The 21,134-nt window shown below is 36.5% G+C and overlaps 1 protein-coding gene across 5 annotated transcripts in view; it reads left to right on the forward strand.

The window, feature by feature from the left end:
- The window catches only part of CPQ (carboxypeptidase Q), a 585,190-nt gene that overhangs the window by 317,586 nt on the left and 246,470 nt on the right, over positions 1-21,134 (forward strand). For all 5 annotated transcript variants that reach the window (XR_008527671.2, XM_054560984.2, XM_054560983.2 and 2 more), the window contains 1 exon segment: positions 1,259-1,370. Coding sequence is in view for 4 of the 5 variants with exons in the window: in XM_054560984.2 (XP_054416959.2) it covers positions 1,259-1,370 (112 nt within the window). In the remaining variant the exon portion in view is untranslated.

The following is a 21,134-nucleotide window of genomic DNA, read 5'->3' on the forward strand; positions in this document are numbered from 1 at the left end:
TTAATCAATGTGTGAGGATCTCAGTAGTGACATGTTTAACTCAAAACGTAATTTATTATTTTTTTCTTTTATGGTTTATAATTTTTGTGTCCAGTTTAAGATATCTTTGCCTACTCCAAATTGGCGAAGTTATTCTATGCCTTCCTCTAAAATCTGTATTTAGATATGTAATTCATCTGACTACATATTTGTATGTTTTATAATGATCAAGATACCTTTTTTTTTCAAACCAATATTCTGTACACCCCAGCATCACTTTACTTGGTTTATAACTTGTTTGAAATGTGTCCACAAAATTTAGTTTCAGTGAATTTTTTTATATTTTCTTAGAATTACTAATACTTCCTAAGAAGAATTTTAAACCCGTAATGATTTCAAATGTGTAATATAATTTCTAGATTTATTTAATACTAATGTCAGTTGAAATTTCCCTTAAAAGTTCTCCTGTTCAATTGGATCTAGTTTTGAAATCCAGCTATTTATTTATTCAACATCAATCTATAATGCATAAAACAATTTTTTAAATAAATTATTGTTCTCATTTTCTCATTTAAATCAACACATGTTTATTATGTTTCTTCTAGAATTTGGGGCGGTTAAGAATAAAAGCTTCATTTTTATGTAATTTAGGTTTTAAGCCATATAATAAATTTACCAAATATCTGTCAGTAATAAGCCAATCTCTTTTCTTTTTTTTTTTTTTTTTTTTTTTGTGATGGAGTCTTGCTCTGCCACCCACGCTGGAGTGCAGTGATGCAATCTCACCTCATTGCAAGCTCCACCTCCCGAGTTCACACCATTCTCCTGCCTCAGCCTCCCAAGTACCTGGGACTACAGGCGCCCGCCACCACACCTAGCTAATGTTTTGTATTTTTAGTAGAGACAGGGTTTCACCTTGTTAGCCAGGATGGTCTTGATCTCCTGACCTTGTGATCCGCCCGCCTCGGCCTCCCAGAGTGCTGGGATTACAGGCGTGAGCCACCGCGCCCAGCCAAGCCAATTTCTTTAGTAGTCAAAATTATATTAATAAAGAAAGGTACAAAGTGAGGATTTTTATTACTATTAGGATAGACTTAGACCCCTTATATAATTCCTCAATACCAAGTTTTCCACTAATAATGACACATACCTTTAAAGACATAAAAATAGGAAACAAAATATAAAAGTTTCATTTTTATATTTTGAATACCTATAAATGTTTGCTCTTTGATGTCATTTTTCTTAGTTTTATTTTTTGTCTTTTTATTATTTGTTCTAGGTTGTACTGGTCAGTGGACATCTGGACAGCTGGGATGTTGGGCAGGGTGCCATGGATGATGGCGGTGGAGCCTTTATATCATGGGAAGCACTCTCACTTATTAAAGATCTTGGTAAATATTTAGAAAATTGTTAACTAATGTGTGAGGATCTCGGTAGTGACGTGTTTAACTCAAAACACAAAATACTTAACAGATTAGTTACTATGGTACGTTCAAAGATCCTCTTGAGGTCAGTTGATTCCCAGAAAAGAAACAACTTATCCTCTTAAAGAAATTTTTATTCATGTGTATGCCAGACATCTAAAGTGTCAAATGTTATTATCAGCCACTGGGGAAAACGAACAAGCAAATAAAACTGAAGCAAATGTAACCACACCAGCTAAAGAATATGCAAGGAAAATATGATGAAATGCAAAGAAAAATCAGCAGCACCTCCTACTTCCTTTCCCTTATTCATCTTAACACATTATCAGACTATTAGGACAATGGATAAAGGCTGGTCATCTTTCCATCATAGAAATAAAAGAGTAACCTAGGATAGAAAGAGTGATTTTCATTATTTCTGCCACAATAAAGAATCCAGGCAGATAATTCTTTGTTGCAAGGTCTGTCCCATGCATGATAGGATGTTTTGCAGCATCCCTGACCTCTTCCCACTAGAAGCCAGTAGCACCCTCCCCTAACCTCAAGTTATGATAACAAAAATGTCTCCAGACATTGCCAGATGTCCCCTGGGGGGCCAGGGGAAGCAGTTGCCCCATTTTGAGAACCACTAATATAAACTAATAAAAACATCTAGGTAACGTGAATACAGGGTCATTTTGTTAAAGAAAACAAACTAATTGGAAATCTTACATTGTATATATGCTTTTACCATAATTACCATACATGACAGAAAATATTTTGACCACCTACTTTGCTTTTTATAAAGCACTTTGTAAAAGCTGGGCACATAGGTTTAAAGCGTGTCCTCTGTTCTTAAGGCTCTTAGAATGGAGTGGGTAACCTTCACACATACAGACACACATAGTTATCAATATAGACATAATTTCAACATCTAATTTTAGAATTGGGGAAGGTTTGAGAGAGAAGTTATCCAGCGAATAAAACTGAAAATCACACATTCCTTCACAGAAAATCTGGGAGACGCTATGTTAATTCTCTCCTCCTCTTCTCTTAAAAATATTCCCTTGGCTATCTCTTCTTTCTGTTTCTCGTATCATTCCAGAAAGAAGTGGGTTCTAGAGGAAAGCAGGAAAAAGTCAAACATTTTTCCTCTTCAAAAAGCACCGATAATGATTTTGGACATCAATTTTATTTCAGTATGTTCAACCAGCTTGATTGGAAGCACAGTGGTGGAGTAAAAAGAGAAACTTTCTTTAAACCCATTTGAATTGGACTTTAGGTCACTTTACTACATTTTGGGCCTTAAGCAAGTCATTTGAATGCTCTGGACTTCATTTTTCTCATCTCTATTCAACTGTAAGCTTCAGAGTATTTCATTTGCTCTAGATTGGAATAAAAATTGTATCTTCTTTAAGCTTTGAATCTTACTTCTTTGGTATTCAGCATGGGACCCTAAATCACTTTTAATTGAATTGAATTCAGTTGCATGGACAAATGTTAAATACCACGCAAATGTGAACTGAGTATCTTTTACAAGTTCTCAAAGTACATCGACTTCAGTTGCTTTTGATAGCTAGTGACCAGTCTCTTTAATTCGGGACTTAAATCTCCAAAAGATTTCTGAAAGTCTATGTAAAGATATGAATAGAACTCTAAAATAAAGAGTAATATTTCTTTTGAGTAGGCGTTATGAGGCATGATAGTATCCTGTTAAAAACATAGGATTCTGGAGCCAGACTGCCGGGGGTCAAATCTCAGCTCTGCAATCTCCTAGGTGTGTGGCCTTAGGCAAGTTACTTTGCCTCTCTGTGCCTCAATTTTCTCATCTGTGAAATGGGATAATAATAGTTCCTATCTCATAAAGTTGCTTTGGAAATTAAATAAGCTATTCACAGAGTATACTTAGAACATGGGCTGGCCCAACCCAAGTTATCAATAAATGTTAACTTTTATAACTTAATAAGCATGATTCTGACAGTACTATTTTTTTAATATAAGAGAGGATGATAATTTAGTTTACCTCCATCCCCATTAGTGATTACTTTGCCTCCTAACTTAGTATATTAGCTATACTAATGTAACTTTAGGGCCAGTTGCTATGTATCCCTAAAATATCCTTTCCCTTTTCTACTTAAGTCACCATCCCTTGTACGATAGAAACCCAGTGACCCCTCCACTTTTTTTCATTTCATACTAAATTTTTAGAAGTCTTACATTTCTCCTGGTCAATTCTATATCCTGCTTATGTTTAATGCCCAGTATCTACTCTGCACCTCAGTTTCTGTGATTGCACCCATTGAGTCTTACTCTTTAATTTTGAAATTGTGGATTTCTATTTGTAGATGCCTATGTATTTTAACATGAAGAGCTAGGTTCAGCATGTGATGTATGAATTCTGAATGAAAATTGCTGATATACTTGAACTATAAATATGGCCTTGGGCTTGAGGCGAAGAAATAGGTTTATAATTATATTACTTAATTACATGGAATCCAATCTGTTTAACTGGTAAAATGTGAAAGCTCTGTGGCAATCTCTTTTTCCAAGAAAAACGAGACTCCTTTTGGATGCTATTCCTTGGACGATGTGTCATGCAGCATGTCAGAGTCCCTCAGTGGAGCTTGTTAACTTGAAGAGTTGGTCCAGTGGGGATCTCTGATATTTGGAAATATTTTTCTAAGATTCATCCTTCTGGTATCTTCTTCTTTGTCTTCCCCTCTCACCACTCTTATAGATTCACTTTTTTGCTCAGCCTTCAGCTTAAATTATATTCAATTAATCTAACAGAGTTATTTGTGCTTTGTAAATATATTCAGTCTTTCCCGAGTAACCGTCTACAGAGGGCTATTTGCTGTGAAGTGTCGTTGAATACTTTTCTGTGTTTGTGGTTTACTGGACTTGAAACTGTTTATTTGAAATGTTATTTCCTGGAATGTTCTGGTGTCAGTGGACAAAGCCTATGGCCAATGATGCTCCAAAATGCTCATTTGGCACTTAGAAAATAAACTACCATCCATCCCAAATTCTTCCAACTGTATCATTTTCTATGAAGTTAGAATTTTGAGTTTTCAGGTCTACAGAAATGAAAGATATGAGAATTAACAGTATTACCTGGTTGTTGGAATGTGGAATATATAAGAAACATTTTCCAGAAAAAATGTAAATGTTGAGCCTCCTGACTGTGATTACTATAGAGCTTGAAAGTCTATGTCTTAGAAAAATATTTTATTGGTATGTTTCTTCATTCATTCACTCAACAAATACTTGTGCATTGACTGCTGGTTTATGTGTCAGATGCCTTGCACTAAAGAGGAAAGAGAAATGGCCCTTTAAGTCCTTGAAGTAGGAGGGACATTTAATTCAAAAATTGCAATGAAATTGTGGTAAGTTTTCTGAATGTAGGATGTACAAATTACTTTGGGCACCTGGTAAAGAGACGGACCAACATGGCTTGGCTGGGTCAGAGCAACTTCGCTAAGATGTTATTTGAACTTTCTTTTATAAAGATAAGTATAAATTCCTGAGGCAAACAGTAGAATGAAGTATTCCCAGCAGAGTACAGAGCTTCCAGTTCTGCGCGTCATTAAAAATGAGAAGAAAATTGTTGACAGTAGCAGTCTTGGGATTATAGGGGGAGACAGGGGTTGTGGAATTACAGGAGAGGTTCACTTTTTACCTGATATATTTATATAATATTAGATTTTTGTGTAATAAGTATGTGTTACTTCAGTAATCAAGAAAAACCCATCAAATACTTCTCTACCCCCACTCCCAAAAAAGAAATTAAAAAGAAAAGAAAGAGTTTTGGTATTGTCATTATCATAAACACCCTGTTAACAGAAACAACACGGCAGAGGTAAGGAGTTGGAAAAGTTGTCCAGGAGTCACCAAGCCTCCCTGGCCCAGAATACAACCATGAAGACAGCCAAAGGCATGCCAGGGCTTTGATGCAAGTTCCACTGTAGCTAGAGCTTTATGCAGCCATTTCCAATGCAGCGGGTTCTCTCTTAGAAATGGGGACCCATCTGGGAAGAAGGTTTTCTTCCCTAAGGCACTGGTCAAGTCTGTCTTGGAAAAGCCCCAGGAAATGTAATTCAGAGTAACAGAGAAGAAAATGAACAGCCTCCAGTGAAATGGAAGCCTAAAGCGTAGAACTAGAGATGGCTGGTGTCCTGAAACGAATCTGAGACTAGCCCAGACCTACAAAAGATATCTCCTTTGGAAAGGACCTCCCCACTGGGTTTAGCCATACCGCTGGGTATAATAAAAGTATTGAGAGCTAGCATTGACTGAAGATTACTATTGTAAGCATTGTGCTAAGCACTCCACTAAGTACATATTCTCCTTTATTCCTGAAAATAAACTCAAGCAGTAGGTAACTCGTGTTATATTCATTTTACAGAAGAGGAAACCAAAGCAGAGCAAAGCTAAGTACCTTGCCCGAGGTCACCAGAAATTATGTGAAAAATTTTAATCTAGGCAGCCTGACGCCATGCCCAACACTGTTAAGTACTTTATAATATTGTTTTAATGGAACAACACTCCCAGTCTGTTTCTAGGAACACTCATCCTCAGGATAACAAGAGATATTATAAAGAAAGGGGGAAAAGTGTCCTATGGTCAGATAAGTTTGGGAACTCCCTCTTGGTAATTTCTTTATTTGTAAATAACATTTGTTGGGAGAGTATTCTGTGGGTATAGTGTACTTTGGAACACAATGCCCTGTGGCATTTTTTGAGGTGGGAGAACTGAGTAAGAATACAAGAATCCTTACACAGATGCACTTCTGGAAGTGAGTACAAATAGCCTTGGATTTGTTTTCATTCTAGATTTTCTAGGCTACCTTTGGGAGCTTGAGATTGCCAGAATATTGACAAGCTAGAACCATATGATGATTCTTTAATTGGCATGATAGAGCCTATTCTTGTGTTTCTCCCTGAAGAACATTTGTATCCACCCAAGTGCAAACTCTAGCCGACAACTAACTTTTTATCCACACTATCTGAGTCTATTTTATTCAAAATGAACGTAGTATTTTTGGAAATATTTGAAATATGCTAATGACTCTTTCTATCAGGTTTTTCTATGGCCCCAGATGAATCATAATTTGGTAAGATTTTTATTTTCTAGCAGGAATTTTTATTTTAAAACATTCCATGAATTCTCCCTATTGCCATGTTGGATATGCTTTCTGCACAATTATTTGGGAACAAAGGAAGGGAGACTAATGGCCCTGGGAAAGGTATCCTATTAAAATCACTGGTCCTGAATATGTTTAGCACATAATACATCTGCTTGTGAAGCTGTCCAGGAAATTAACTTGTTTTAAGTCTTAAATATTTCCCCCAACATTAAATTTTATTTTTATTAATTTAAATGTTAATCTGTAGATGCGGCTTGCTTCTTTGGTTCTGAATTTTGGTCTTGATGTTTTATAATTGTACTTATTGAGGAAAGTACCTAAAACAGTAGAAGAATTAGAAACTTGAAGAAATTGTGAAGAAGGATTAAAATGGCAGATAGGAGGCAGGACTAGTTTGCAGCTCCCATTCTAACAGACAGAGCAGTGTTTGGAGACTCACATAGTGAACTTTTGCTCTAAGAACTACCTCAGGAACATACCAGGAAAGCCAAGAGAATCCACAGACCCTTTGAAGGAACTGGATCACTGCTGCAGGCTTCCTGAGATGCCAAAAAAACTATGAGTCTGTTTTCTTTCTCAAAGGAGAGGCTCATGGTCTGGGGCAAGTTCCCAGCCCTAGTTACCTGCTGCCTGGAAATAGATTCGGTGCTGTTATGGGGGCACTGTGGGAGTGAGACTGGCCTTCAGGATTGCAGGCTGCATGGGAGCAGGGTAAGGCCTGTGACTGCCAGCTTTCCTCCACCTCCCTAGCAACTTGTATGACTCAGTAGAGATGGCCATAATCCCCCTGGGAATATAACTTCATTGGACTGGGATCCACACCCTCGTAGCCCACAGCAGCTACAGCAAGCCGTGCCCAAGGAGAGGCTGAACTCAGACATGCCTACCCCTTCCCCCACCTGGTAGTCTTTCTCTACCTGCCCTGGTAGCCAAAGACAAAGGTCATAATCTTTTGGGAGCTCTATGGCCCTACCCATCACCTGAGAAACCACTTCACCAAGTGTTCCTAGGGCAACTAGGAACACAGCTAATGCACTCTTGTCAGTGCCACCTCCTGACTGGAGGCCAACCAACACAAAACCAACACTCTAAACAAAAACACAACCAAGGACCCTCGCAGAGACCACTTCACTCCCCTGCTAATTCCATCAGAGCAGGTGCTGGCATCCATGGCTGCAAGACCTGAAGACAGATCACATCACAGGACTCTTTGCAGACACTCTTCAGTACCAGCCTGAAGCCCAGTAGCTCCTCTGGGTGGCTAGATCCAGAAGAGCAAAAACAATCACTACAGTTCAGCTCTCAGGAAGCCCCATTCCTAGGAGAAGGGAAAGAACATCACATCAAGGGAGCATCCCGTGAGACAAAAGAATCTGATTAGCAGCCCTGAATCCCAGACCTTCCCTCTGACATAGTCTACCCAAATGAGAATGAACCAGAAAAACATCTGGGTAATATGAGAAAACAAGTTTCTTTTACATCCCCCAAAAGATGATACCAGTTCACCAGCGATGGATCCAAACCAAGATGAAATCTCCGAATTGCCAGAAATAGAATTCAGAAGGTTGATTATTAAGTTAATCAAGGAGGCACCAGAGAAAGGTGAAGTCCAACTAAAAGAAATAAAAAATATGGGATATGAAACAAAAAGTCTTCAGTGAAATAGACAGCATAAATGTAAAACAATCACAACTTCTGGAAGGCAAGAAATGCAAAATGCACTGGAAAGTCTCAGCAATGGAATGGAACAAGCAGAAGAAAGAACTTCAGAGTTCAAAGACAAGGCTTTCAAAGTAACCCAATCTGTCAAAGACAAAGAAAAAAGAATGAAAAAATTGAACAAAGCCTCCAAGAAGTTTGGGACTATGTTAAACATCCAAACCTAAAAATAATTGGTGTTCTCAAGGAAGAAGAGAAATCTAAAAGTCTGAAAAACATATTTGTTAGAATCATCAAGGAAAACTTTCCTGGCCTTCCTAGAGATCTAGACATCCAAACACAAGAAACTCAAAGAACTCCTGGGAAATTCATTGCCAAAAGATCATCACCTAGGCACATAGTCATCAGGTTAACTAAAGTCAAGATAAAGGAAGGAATCTTAAGAGCTCTGAGGCGAAAGCATCGGGTAACCTATAAAGGAAAAACCCATCAGATTAACAGCAGATTTCTCAGCAGAAACCCTACAAGCTAGATGGGATTGGGGTCCTCTTTTTAGCCTCCTTAAACAAAACAATTATCAGCCAAGAATTTTGTATCCAGCAAAACTAAGCTTCATAAATGAAGGAAAGATAGTCTTTTCCAGACAAAAAAATGCTGAGAGAATTCACCACTACTGAGCCAGTACTACAAAAACTGCTAAAAGGAGCTCTAAATCTTGAAACAAATCCTTGAAATATACCAAAATAGAATCTCCTTAAAGCATAAATCTCACAGAACCTACATAACAATAACACAATGAAAAAAAAGGTCATCAGGCAACAAATAGCATGATGAATAAAATAGTACCTCACATGTCAATACTAACATTGATTGTAAGTGGCCTAAATGCTGCACTTAAAAGATAACAGAATGACAGAATGGATAAGAATGCACCAACCAAGTTTCTGCTATCTTCAGGAGACTACTCTCACACATAAGGACTCACATAAACTTAAGATGAAGGGGTGGAAAAAGATACTCCATGCAAATGGACACCAAAAGTGAGCAGGTGTAGCTATTCTTATATCAGAAAAAACAAACTTTAAATCAACAGCAGTTTAAAAAGATGAAGAGGGACATTATATAATGATAAAAGGACTAGTCCAACAGGAAAATATTGCAATTCTAAATATATATACACCTAACACTGGAGATCCCAAATTTATGAAACAATTACTATTAGACCTAAGTAGTGAGATAGACAGCAACACAATAATATGGGGGACTTTGATACACCACTGATAGCACTAAACAGGGCATCAAGACAGAAAGTCAACAAAGAAAATCTGTACCTAAATGATACCCTACAAGTGAACTTAACAGATATTTACATGACATTCTACCCAGCAACTGCAGAATATACATTCTATTCATCAGCACATGGAACATTCTCCTAGACCATATGATAGGCCACAAAACAAGTGTCAGTAAATTTAAGCAAATCAAAATTATATCAAGTACTTTCTCAGACCACAGTGGAATAAAATTTGAAAACTCCAAGAGGAACCCTTAAAACCATGCAAATACATGGAAATTAAATAATCTGTTCTTGAATGATCATTGGGTCAACAATGAAATCAAGATGGAAATTTAAAAATTATTTGAACTGAATAATAATAGTGACACAGCCTATCAAAACCTCTGGGATACAGCAGAAGTGGTGCTAAGAGGAAAGTTCATAGCATTAAATGCCTAAACCAAAAATCTGAAAGAGAACCAATAGACAACCTAAGGTCATGCCTTATGGAAGTGGAGAAACAAGAACAATCAAAACCCAAACCCAGCAGAAGAAAATGACGAAGATCAGAGCAGAACTAAATGAAATTTAAAAAGAAAAAAGATAAATGAAACAAAAGCTGGTTCTTTGAAAATATAAATAAAACAGATAGACCATTTATGAGATTAACCAAGAAAAGAAGAGAGAAGATCCAAATAAGCTCAATTAGAAATGAAATGGGAGATATTACAACTGGTACCACAGAAATACAAAAGATTATTACAGGATACTGTGAACACCTTTACACACATAAACTAGAAAACCTAGAGGAGGTGGATAAATTATTGGAAGTATACAACCCTCCTAGATTAAACCAAGAAGATACAGAATCTCTCAACAGACCAGTAACAGGCAGTGAGATTGAAATGATAGTAAAAAAAAATTCCAAACAAAAAAAGTCCAGGACCAGACAGATTCATGGCTGAATTCTATCAGATGTTCAAAAAAGAATTGGTACCAATTCTACTATTTCAAAGGATAAGGAAATAGAGAATCACCCCTAACTCATTCTATGAAGCCAGTATCACCCTAATACCAAAACCAAGGGAGGACATAACAAGAAAAAAAAAAAGAGAGAAGACTACAGACCAATATCCCTGATGAACATAGATGCTAAAATCCTCAACAAAATACTAGCAAACTGAATCCAACAGCATATCAAAAAGATACTTCACCATGATCAAGTGGGTTTCATACTAGGGATGCAGGGATGATTTAAGAGACATAAGTCAATAAATATGATACATCACATAAACAGAATTAAAAACAAAAATCACATGATCATCTTAATAGATGCAGAAGAAGCATTTGACAAAATCCAGCATCCCTTTATGATTAAAACCCTGAGCAAAATTGGCATAGAAGGGACATACCTTGAGGTAATAATAGCCATCTACAACAAACTGATAGACAACATTATACTGAATAGGGAAAGTTGAAAGCATTCCCCCTGAGAACTGGAACAAGACAAGGATTCCCATTTTCACCACTTCTATTCAACATAGAATTGGAAGTCCTAGCCAGAGTCATTAGACAAGAAAAAGATATCAAGTGCATCCCAATCAGTAACGAGGAAGTCAAACTGTCACGGTTTGCTGATGATATGATTGTATATCTAGAAAACCCTAAAGACTCATCCAAAAAGCTCCTAGAACTGGTAAATGAATTCAGCAAAGGTTCAGGATACAAAATTAATGTACACAAATCAGTAGCTCTTCTATATACCAACAGCAACCAAGCTGAGAATCAAATTAAGAACTCAACCCCTTCCACAATAGCTGCCAAAAAAAAAAACAACAACAACAACAAAAAACCAAACAGTAGGATTATACCTAACCAAGAATGTAAAAGACCTCTACAAGTAAAACTAAAAAGCACTGCTGAAAGAAATCATAGATGACACAAGCAAATGGAAACACATCCCATGCTCATGGATGGGTAGCATCAATATTATGAAAATGACCATACTGCCAAAAGCAATCTACAAATTCATTGCAATTCCCATCAAAATACCACCATCATTCTTCAGCAAGTAGAAAAAACAATCCTAAAATTCATATGGAACCAAAAAAGAGCCCACATAGCCAAAGCAAGACCAAGCAAAAAGAACAAATCTGGAAGCATCACATTACTCTACTTCAAACTACACTATAAGGCCTTAGACACCAAAACAGCATGGTACTGGTATAAAAATAGGTACTGGTATAAAAGTAGGTACTGGTATAAAAAAAACAGCATGGCACTGGTATCAAAATAGGCATGTAGACCAATGGAACAGAAGAGAGAACCAGAAATAAAGCCAAATACTTACAGCCAACTGATCTGTGACAAAGCAAACAAAAACATAAGTGGAGAAAAGACGCCCATTCAATGAATGGTGCTGGGATAATTGGCAAGCCACATGGCAAGAATGAAACTGGATCCTCATCTCTTACCTTACATAAAAATTAACTCAAGATGGAACAAAAACTTAAATCTAAGACCTGAAACCACACAGATTCTAGAAGATAAAATTGGAAAAAGTATTCTAGACATTGGCTTAGGCAAAGACTTCATGACCAGGAACCCAAAAGCAAATGCAACAAAAACAAAGATAGACGTATGGGACTCAATTAAACTAAAAGGCTTCTGCACAACAAAAGAAATCAGCAGCAGAGTTAACAGACAACCCACAGAGTGGGAGAAAATCTTTACAATCTATACATCTGACAAAGGACTAATATCCAGAATCTAAGAACTCAAATAAGCAAGAAAATAACAAACAATCCCATCAAAAAAGGGCTAAGGACATGAATAGACAATTCTGAAAAGAAGATATACAAATGGCCAATAAGCATATGGAAAAATGCTCAACATCACTAATAATGAGGGAAATGCAAATAAAAAACACAATGCAATACCACCTCACTCCTGCAAGAACATCCATAATCAAAAAAAAAAAATAGATTTTGGCAGAGATGCAGTAAAAAGGGAACACTTTTACACTGTTGGTGGGAATGTAAACTGGTACAAGCACTGCAGAAAACAGTGTGGATAATCTTTAAAGAACTAAAAGCATATCTACCATTTAATCCAGCAATCTCACTACTAGGTATCTACCCAGAGGAAAAGAAGTCATTATATGAAAAAGATGCTTGCACACTCATGTTTATAGCAGCATGATTTGCAATTGCAAAACTATGGAACCAGCCCAAATGACCATCAATCAATGATGGATATATATATGAATATTACTCAGCCACAAAAAGGAACAAAATAATGGCATTCACAGCAACCTGGATGTAATTGCAGACCATCATTCTAAATGAATTAACTCAGGAATGGAAAACCAAACATCGTATGTTCTCATCCACATGTGGGAGTTAAGCTATGTGGACGCAAATGCATAAGAATGACACGTTGGACTTTGGGGACTCAAGGGAAAGGATGGGGGGCGGCAAAGGATAAAAGACTGCACATTGGGTACAGTGTATACTTCTCAGTTGATGAGTGCACCAGAATCTCAGAAATCACCACTAAATAACTTATTCATGTAACCAAACACCACCTGTTCCCCAAAAACCTATTGAAATAAAAAAATTTTTTTAAAAGAATTTGTTCCTTTCCTTTTTTTAATTATATATAAAACTAGGTTTATGGCCATGGGGCATCTGCGACTCCTCCTCTTTTTCTTTAGAGGATGATCTTCTCATTTTTTATTCTGATATGTTATTTCCTCTAGCGGCAACTTATGTTAGTGAATGGCTTTTCTGTAAGACCCATGGCAGATACATATATTTTTTTTTTCTGCTGGGAATTGCTGAGAGCTTTTCCTGAGGTTTGAATACATTTAGAAGCTTCGCTAACACACTCAACAACCTTGTCTCATCAGTTTACATAGACATTTCTACTAGCATGTGTAAAAAGACAAATTGTGTGTAAATTGATTTGCAGAATACATCTGTGAGATAAAGCAAGATTTGTTTACAATGAGTCACTTAGAATGTGGTCTACCTTTTATTCTGGATTTGTTATGAGAGATTCTGTAGTCATTTTAGAGCCTTAGGCTGCATGAATATTACTGTTGTTATTGTATCATTTAGTTAGAATATACAATTTCTGTGCAAAAGTAGACACCACCCAGGGTATACAGCATGATGACAAGTTCTTTTCTGTCTGACAGTCTGGAAGGGTGGCAGATGAATGCTATGAGAGGGCCCCCATTTTCTACAGCATGTTTAGCATCCTCCCCGATGTATGCTTTGATTTGGCCTTAGAAAGTGAAGACATGTGGTTGTAAAGGAAACGGAAGCTTAAGAAATTTGTATCATTATCCTGGAGAATAAGGGCCATAGAAAATCTTACTAATGGTATCCTTAGTGCCCCAGCAGATTTCCTCCCACCCAAGAATGGAATACATACAAGTCCATGGTAGGGCTGTCTGGAAAACCTAGGCTACCTTATTGCAATGGCATCATCACTGTATCACACACTTGGCTTACAAGGAGACGTCTTATTTCAATAAGAAGCTTTAACTGCCCACTTCATGTCAGGCAAATAATATGGACAGGACACAGTTCCATGCATCAAGGAGCTCATAGTCAGGCAACAATGGCTTTACATGGATAGCAGCATTTAAACCAGGCCTTGAAAAATTAGGAAGTGGGAAAAGAAAGAACAAATTAGAACTCATGAAAGTACATAGTTTGAGGAGTAGAAGAGGTCTTCATAAATCTAGAGCAATGAGTGAGTGAGGAGGGGTGGGAAATGGGTAAAGTGAAGGATGAGAGTTTGTGAAGGGGACTGGATGCAAAGCTAAAGATTGGAGTTGGTGCTATAGGCAGCAGGCGCCATTGAGGATTTTAAGCATGATAGGACTTCTTTCTAAAATAGGGATATCGCGTTGACTATTTTAACTGCTAAAGTACTATGATAAATAGAATAGAGATACAGAAAAACAGAGTAGGGAGATCCCAGTTATACTGAGCCTGGAGAACTACAGCTTTGGAGCTGCTTAGCAAATTTTATTTGCTGCGGTGGATGAGCCAGCTTCTACCTCTCTATGTTCTATATACCAAAGAGGAAGTGATGGGGTTTCCAGGGATGCCGTGTTCTTCGCCTACACACTTCTCTGCATCATGCTAATGCTGCGTTTTGCAAAAGCTGTGGTTTACCCAGCTTCCAGTGAATTTTGTTCCAGTAAACTTGCCTAAAAACAGAAGTCTGCAAAAAATAAGAAAATATGCTATGAACATCTGATCGGACCTTTATGGTTAACTGGGTTTTTTTAATTGCCGTGGAATGTAAGGGTTTCGTTCAGTCTATTCTTAGGCTCCTCAACTCCTGCAAACGTTCTCAAAAATAAGCAATAGGAAAAGAACGTTTCTACTGGGTATGTGACAGGATAAAGAATGTATTGAGGGAAGTTGACTATTATAAGAGTACTTATTTGTAATCCTGCTTGTGCCCTCCTCATATTAGATAATCATTATCGATGAGCTGATGCTTGGCCCATGTTCTTGCCTGACACTAGCATTTCCAGACTACATGTGACCCAGATCTCACTGATTTTTCAACCTTTAAGTCCTCCTTTCTTAATCCTTAAATAATTCAAAATCTCTAGGTAAGTGAAAGGCAGCATGGATAGTAGAATAATCATATGCTCTATGTTAGAACATCTTGGATTCCAATCCTTCTGTGCTATCTAGTAGTTGTATTTTCCTGGACAAATTATTTAACATTTTATCATTATATATAGATTTTGAAACAGAGTCTCGCTCTGTTGCCCAGGCTGGAGTGCAGTAGCACAATCTTGGCTCACTGCAACCTCAGCCTCCTGGGTTCAAGTGATTCTTGTACCTCAGCCTCTGGAGTAGCTGGGATTTCAGGCACACACCACTATGCCGAACCAATTTTTGTATTTTTGGTAGAGACAGGGTTTCACCCTGTTGGCCGGGCTGGTCTCAAACTCCTGGTCTCAAGTGATCTGCCCACCTTGGCCTCCAAAAGTGCTGGGATTACAGGCATTAGCTACCATGCCCAGCCTAAATTATTTAACATTTTAAATCTCAGTTTTCTCTTCTTTACACTGGGAACAATTTATCTTGAGCGCTTGATAGGATAATTTGAAATAATACAGATAGTAGCTGGCCCCCGCTAAGCCATCAAGAATAGTAACTATTATTATCAGATTCTAATTGCCAAAACAGCAGGTTGGATGTTCCAGGAGAGGTTATAATCCCAGTATCAACTCTCAGCTCTCGAGTCTTCATGTCTGTATCCCATTGCAAAGTTCAGCTTGGTCAGTGGAATCCCCACAGTGAGGAGGCCCTCATAATAAAGCCCAAATGTGAGTTTGGCCTGGATAAGCTAAACTCACAGACCTTCAGCCCAGTGTAGCTACCATCCATGAGTATACATGAGGCTAGTGTATAAGGCTGATTCTCTCCTCACTGTTGTAGTGAAGAGCACTTAATAGATGTGTCATAAATGTTATGCAGACTTAACACTCTGAGGACATGGGGATGCACAGATCATTTTTTCCATCCCTTTTGCTCTCTCTGTGATGTCCTTAACCTAAATAACAGTGTATAGAGAAAAATTTATAACATTCCTGAGGAAAAGAATAGTAGAAATAGTAAATAGCTGTTAAGGTCAATGTAATTTACTACAAAATAAGTTGTTTGAGATACAGAAAAAAATCAAGGCAGAGAAAACACAATCAAATCTAGTTCTTACTATTTAGAATTTACCCTGGGGCCTGAATTCTCAAGAAATCTTTCTGTTTTTTAATATAGTCACAACACCACAATTTTTAAACATTTTCAGAAGATCCTCATGCATAAAAAACCAAGGATGGTGACCACTGATGCTTGTATTATTGTCCTTTCTCTGAAATAATGGCATCTTTTAAAAGGAATATATTTAAAATGTAATTGAAATTATTGAGTTGTTGCTCTGATTAATGTGTGTGGGAAAATATAAGTCAGGAAGTGTTTCAAAAGCTATATTTCTGTTCTCATCACCAATCACCATAGACCCTAGATCCATTTAGCCATCCCATATTCACTTGTTTTAGGCAGGATGTTAGAATAAAGAAATATTTTATGAAGTGCTTCATACTGGAATTACTCCTTTTCTGAAAGAGGGAAGTGTGAATTTATCTTTTATAGTGAAATAATTTTACCTGAAGTCATTTCAATGTCATTTTTGGTCATAAACGAAGAGAGTTTGGTAGAGGAATCTTTGAACTAATTACCTTTCTGAAACCTTACAATATTTTGTTGCAAAAAACAATGGTTAAACTTATAAAGCAGAGGTTTTTGGTAAAGATGCAAAACATCTACCTAAGAAAGCCCCATGTCCTATATTTTCATTTTTATAATCTATAAACATTAATTGAACATCTGGGAGAATGGAGGAGAGAACCAATATTTATCTCCTATGTGATAGTTACTTACCATGATCTTTTTAAATCCTCAAAGCCGCCCTGTAAGGCATGTATTATTACCACTGGCAGGTCATTGGACCTATCTGGGACTCAGTTCCTTATCAATAAACTAGATGGTAACATGCTTGCAAGACTGTTATATGGATCAAACATAATCTAGGCAAAACACACGTCTATTAGAGTTGCAAAGATGGAAAATACATGGCACATGATGTTAAAGAAAACTGTAGTCGCAGTGCTGCTACTAATCGTGATCATCTCATGGCTTGAATTGAAACAGAGCACTTTGGTGGAGCAGTGATGTGGGATATAGAGTGACAAGGCAATGTTCATAGTGGTTGTAATAAGGAAGAACTTCAATAATATCCTACAGCATTTTATAACAGAAGCATCATTTTACTAATCACAAATATATAACATTTCCTGTTTTTTTTAAATAAAAGAATTGGCAGTGAATACTCTTGCTTTAGGACTTAAATGAAGTAGAGTCAAATAAGATTTCTCATCCAGATCTTTTATTTTTTTTCTTTGATATGGAGTCTTGTCTCCCAGGCTATAGTGCAATGGCACAATCAGCTCACTGCTGCCTCAAATTCCTTGGCTCAAATAATCCTCCCACCTCAGCCTCCTGAGTAGCTGGGACTACAGGCACCCACCACCATACTTGGCTAATTTTTAAAATTCTTTTATATAGAGACAGGGTCTCACTCTGTTTCCCAGGCTGGCCTCAAACTCCTGGACTCAAGCAACCTTCCTGCCTTGACCTCCCAAAGTGCTGGGATTACAGGTGTGAGCTACTGTACCTGGCCTCATCCCAGTCTTCTTAAATTGATGTGAAGATGGGAGTAGATTATTTCAGATTTTAGGATGAACTAATAAGAGCAGTTAGCATGCTTGAACAGGCTGTATCTAGTTCTGAGCTAAATGCTGGATATGTGATTCTCATTGAGTCCAGGAGGTAGGAACCACTATTACTCCTTTGACAGGTGAAGGGACTAAGATTGATAATCTCACAACTTGCAAAACTAGAAAATCTCATATTTCTTTTTCATAAGGTTGTATTTTTTCTTTGCCCTTTTTTTAAACTAAGAAATATTTCAAATATTGAAAAATAACATTGAATATCCTTCACCTAGATTTCATAAATGTTAACGAATCTGGATATTTGTTTCAGATCCTTAGTTTAGAAGAAATTAAAAGTTACCAATACAGTTGAAACCCGTTTTCTACCTCTCCACAATCCATTTCCTTCTCCTTCTGCAGATGTAACCAGTGTTCTGAGATTGTTTTAAACTTACTCTAGAGTATGTATACAAAAAATGGTATCATATAGTTTTTGTGATTTTGAATTTACGTAAGTGGTATTATTTTCTTCCATATTCAGGTTTATCCTTCTGTCTATTTCTTCTATCTTTTTGAGGTAAATATTTAGTCTATTAATTTTCAGTCTTTCTTATTTTCTAATGTATACACTTAAGGCCATGCGTCACCCTCTAAGTACTAATTTAGCTGCATTTTGCAAGTTTGAAATAGTGCCTTAAAGTTTCCAAAATAGAGAGTTATTATTGAGTTACTGAGCTCCAATTTTGTTGCATATGAGTTGTAGTGTGGTCTATAGAATATCAACTTTTTGTTATTTATTGAGAGTTAACTTTGGCTCATTACTGATCAATATTTTTTAAATGATTATGTTGACTTGAAAAGAAGATATAGCCTTCCTTTGCTGGGAATAGAGTTCTACATAGTTCATTAGATCAAACTTATTAACTATTCAAAAGTACTGTGTCATTTGAAAGAAGTATATTAAAAGGCCCCATTAGGATCGTGATTTTGTAAATTTCTCCTCCTTGAATTTCTATCAGCTTAGCTCTATGTAGTTTGGGGTTTTATTGCTTTACACAGTTTAGCCAAAAGACCTTCTTTATCCTTAATAATGAATTTTCTCTGCAAGTCTATTTTATTGAATATTAATATCATAGAACCAATTCTTTTTTGGTTACTTTTTTTTTTTTTTTTACTATTCCTTTTCTGACTTACCTCAGTTGTTGTGTTTTACTTGATTCTGGTATATTTTTAAATATCCAATCTGACAATAGCAGTTAACAGGGAAGTTTGTCATGTTTATCTTTATTGTGATTACTTACATTTTGTGATTTTCTAACATTTTCTATTAAAGTTGCTATTTTGCTCCTTTTTTTCCCTTGTTTGCTTTCTATTGGATTCAGTGGTTTTTCTTGCCCTCTCTCCTCATTTTCTCTCCACTATTTAGAAACTTATACATTCCCTTTCTTTTTTTTAGTGGTTACTATTAAATATCCCATGTATATTTGTCTTAATTAAATAATATAGTAACCATAGATTGCTTCAATATATCCCCTTCCATCATATATATTATTGTTGATTAGTGTTTTAGTTATGACTTGTTTATAAACTGTCCCCAGATTTGTTATAACATGGTCATTATTATCTGCTGTGGTCTGAATGTGTCCCCCAAGTTTCCTGTGTTGGAAATGTTGGAAATCCTCAATGCAGCAGTGTAGGGAGGTGAAGTCTCTGGGAGCTGTTTAGGTCATGAGGGATCTGCCCACATGAATGGATTGATGCCATTATAAAAGGGCTGGAATGAGGGAGTTCACCCCATTTTTCCCTTCTGTCTTCTATGTGAGGACAGTTTCTCCCCTCTGGAAGATGAATTGTTCAATGTGCCATTTTGGAAGCAGAGACTGGATCTTAACCTACAGTGCCTTGATCTTGAACTTGTCAGCCTTCAGAACTGTGAGAATATAAATTCCTGTTCTTTATAAATTACTCAGTCTTAGGAATTATGTTATAGTAGCACAAAATGGACTAAGACATTATTTGTTTGGCTTTGCCACTTACTGGCTGTATTACTTTGCAAGTTTTTTAGATGTGTGATGCCTAGTTTCCTCATGGATATACTGGGGATTATAATAGTATCTAATTACAGGTTTATTGTGATAATTAGATGAGCTTCATCAGTTCCTGGCACATAACTGCTCAGTGAATTTTAGCTGTTATGATTTAGTTAGTACTTATTAGATTGTCAACATGTTCACTGATATGTTTATGAACTATTATTTCTTTCTCCTGGTTCAATTACCTTCTTCCTGAAGTAGGACTCATACTAGTTCCTTTAATAGAGTTCTGTGAGTAATAAACTGTCAGTTTTATTTGAAAACACCTTTACTTTGTTCCGTCTTTGAATGATGTTGGTTGAATGTGAAATTGTGGATAGCAGTTATTTTTTTCCTAGAATTTGGAAGATATTATTTTATTTTTTTCTGGCTTTTATAGTTGTTCTTGAGGAATCTAATTGTGTCAGTGATGATCTGCATTTTCACCATGATTTGTTTGGGGACACTTTAAAAAATATTTCCTTGCTCTTACTTTTTTTTCTTCTTCAATCTGAGAACTGAGAGCTCTTATGTTTTTTTTTTTTATTCAGTAATGTCATAAGCTATTATTGCCTCAAATATTGCTTTCCTGCATTCTATTCTGTCCTTCTGTAATCTGTACAGAATAAATCTATCATTTTGTCTCCCGTGTCTCTCAATCTCACTCTCAGGTTTTCCATTTCTTCAACTGGCTTTACAACTTTCTGGGTGATTTTCTCAGGATTCATCCTTTCAATTTATTTCTCTTCGGTTGTGTTTTTTATTCTATTTAATCCTTCCATTTAGTTTTTTTAGCCTGATGCTTGGCATCTGGAGAAGACAAGAACAGGAAAATCAGGACAATGACCTGACTGTGTCACCCATTGGCATGAAATAATGAGGAAGGGGTGAGGAGAACTATGAAAAGCATGAATGGCATGTTCAGTGATCCTCAATCAGTTTACCAACAAGTTTTCCTTGTCTTTTAACCTTTTGTGTGTGTTTTCAAAGGCACTGTAAAAAACAAAACAACATATACATTTGTTAAATAATAATAATGTATCTCCAGATTTTGCTTATCACAAATATGTATAACAACCATACTTTAATTTAAATGACCAGTGTTACTGTATCAAATTGGTATTCTTTCAACTAAGAGAAAAGAAATTAAATTTGCCAATTTGGTTTACTTGGGGTACCATCTCACCCATGAAGATATAATTTTTCTTTTTTTTTTTTTTTTTTTTTTTTAAATTTTTCATTTGTTTTTCTTGGATAATCTTTAAAATATTCAGAAATAATGAATATA

This window comes from Pongo abelii, chromosome 7 (genome assembly GCF_028885655.2).
Source record: "Pongo abelii isolate AG06213 chromosome 7, NHGRI_mPonAbe1-v2.0_pri, whole genome shotgun sequence".
Classification (NCBI taxonomy): Eukaryota; Metazoa; Chordata; class Mammalia; order Primates; family Hominidae; genus Pongo; species Pongo abelii.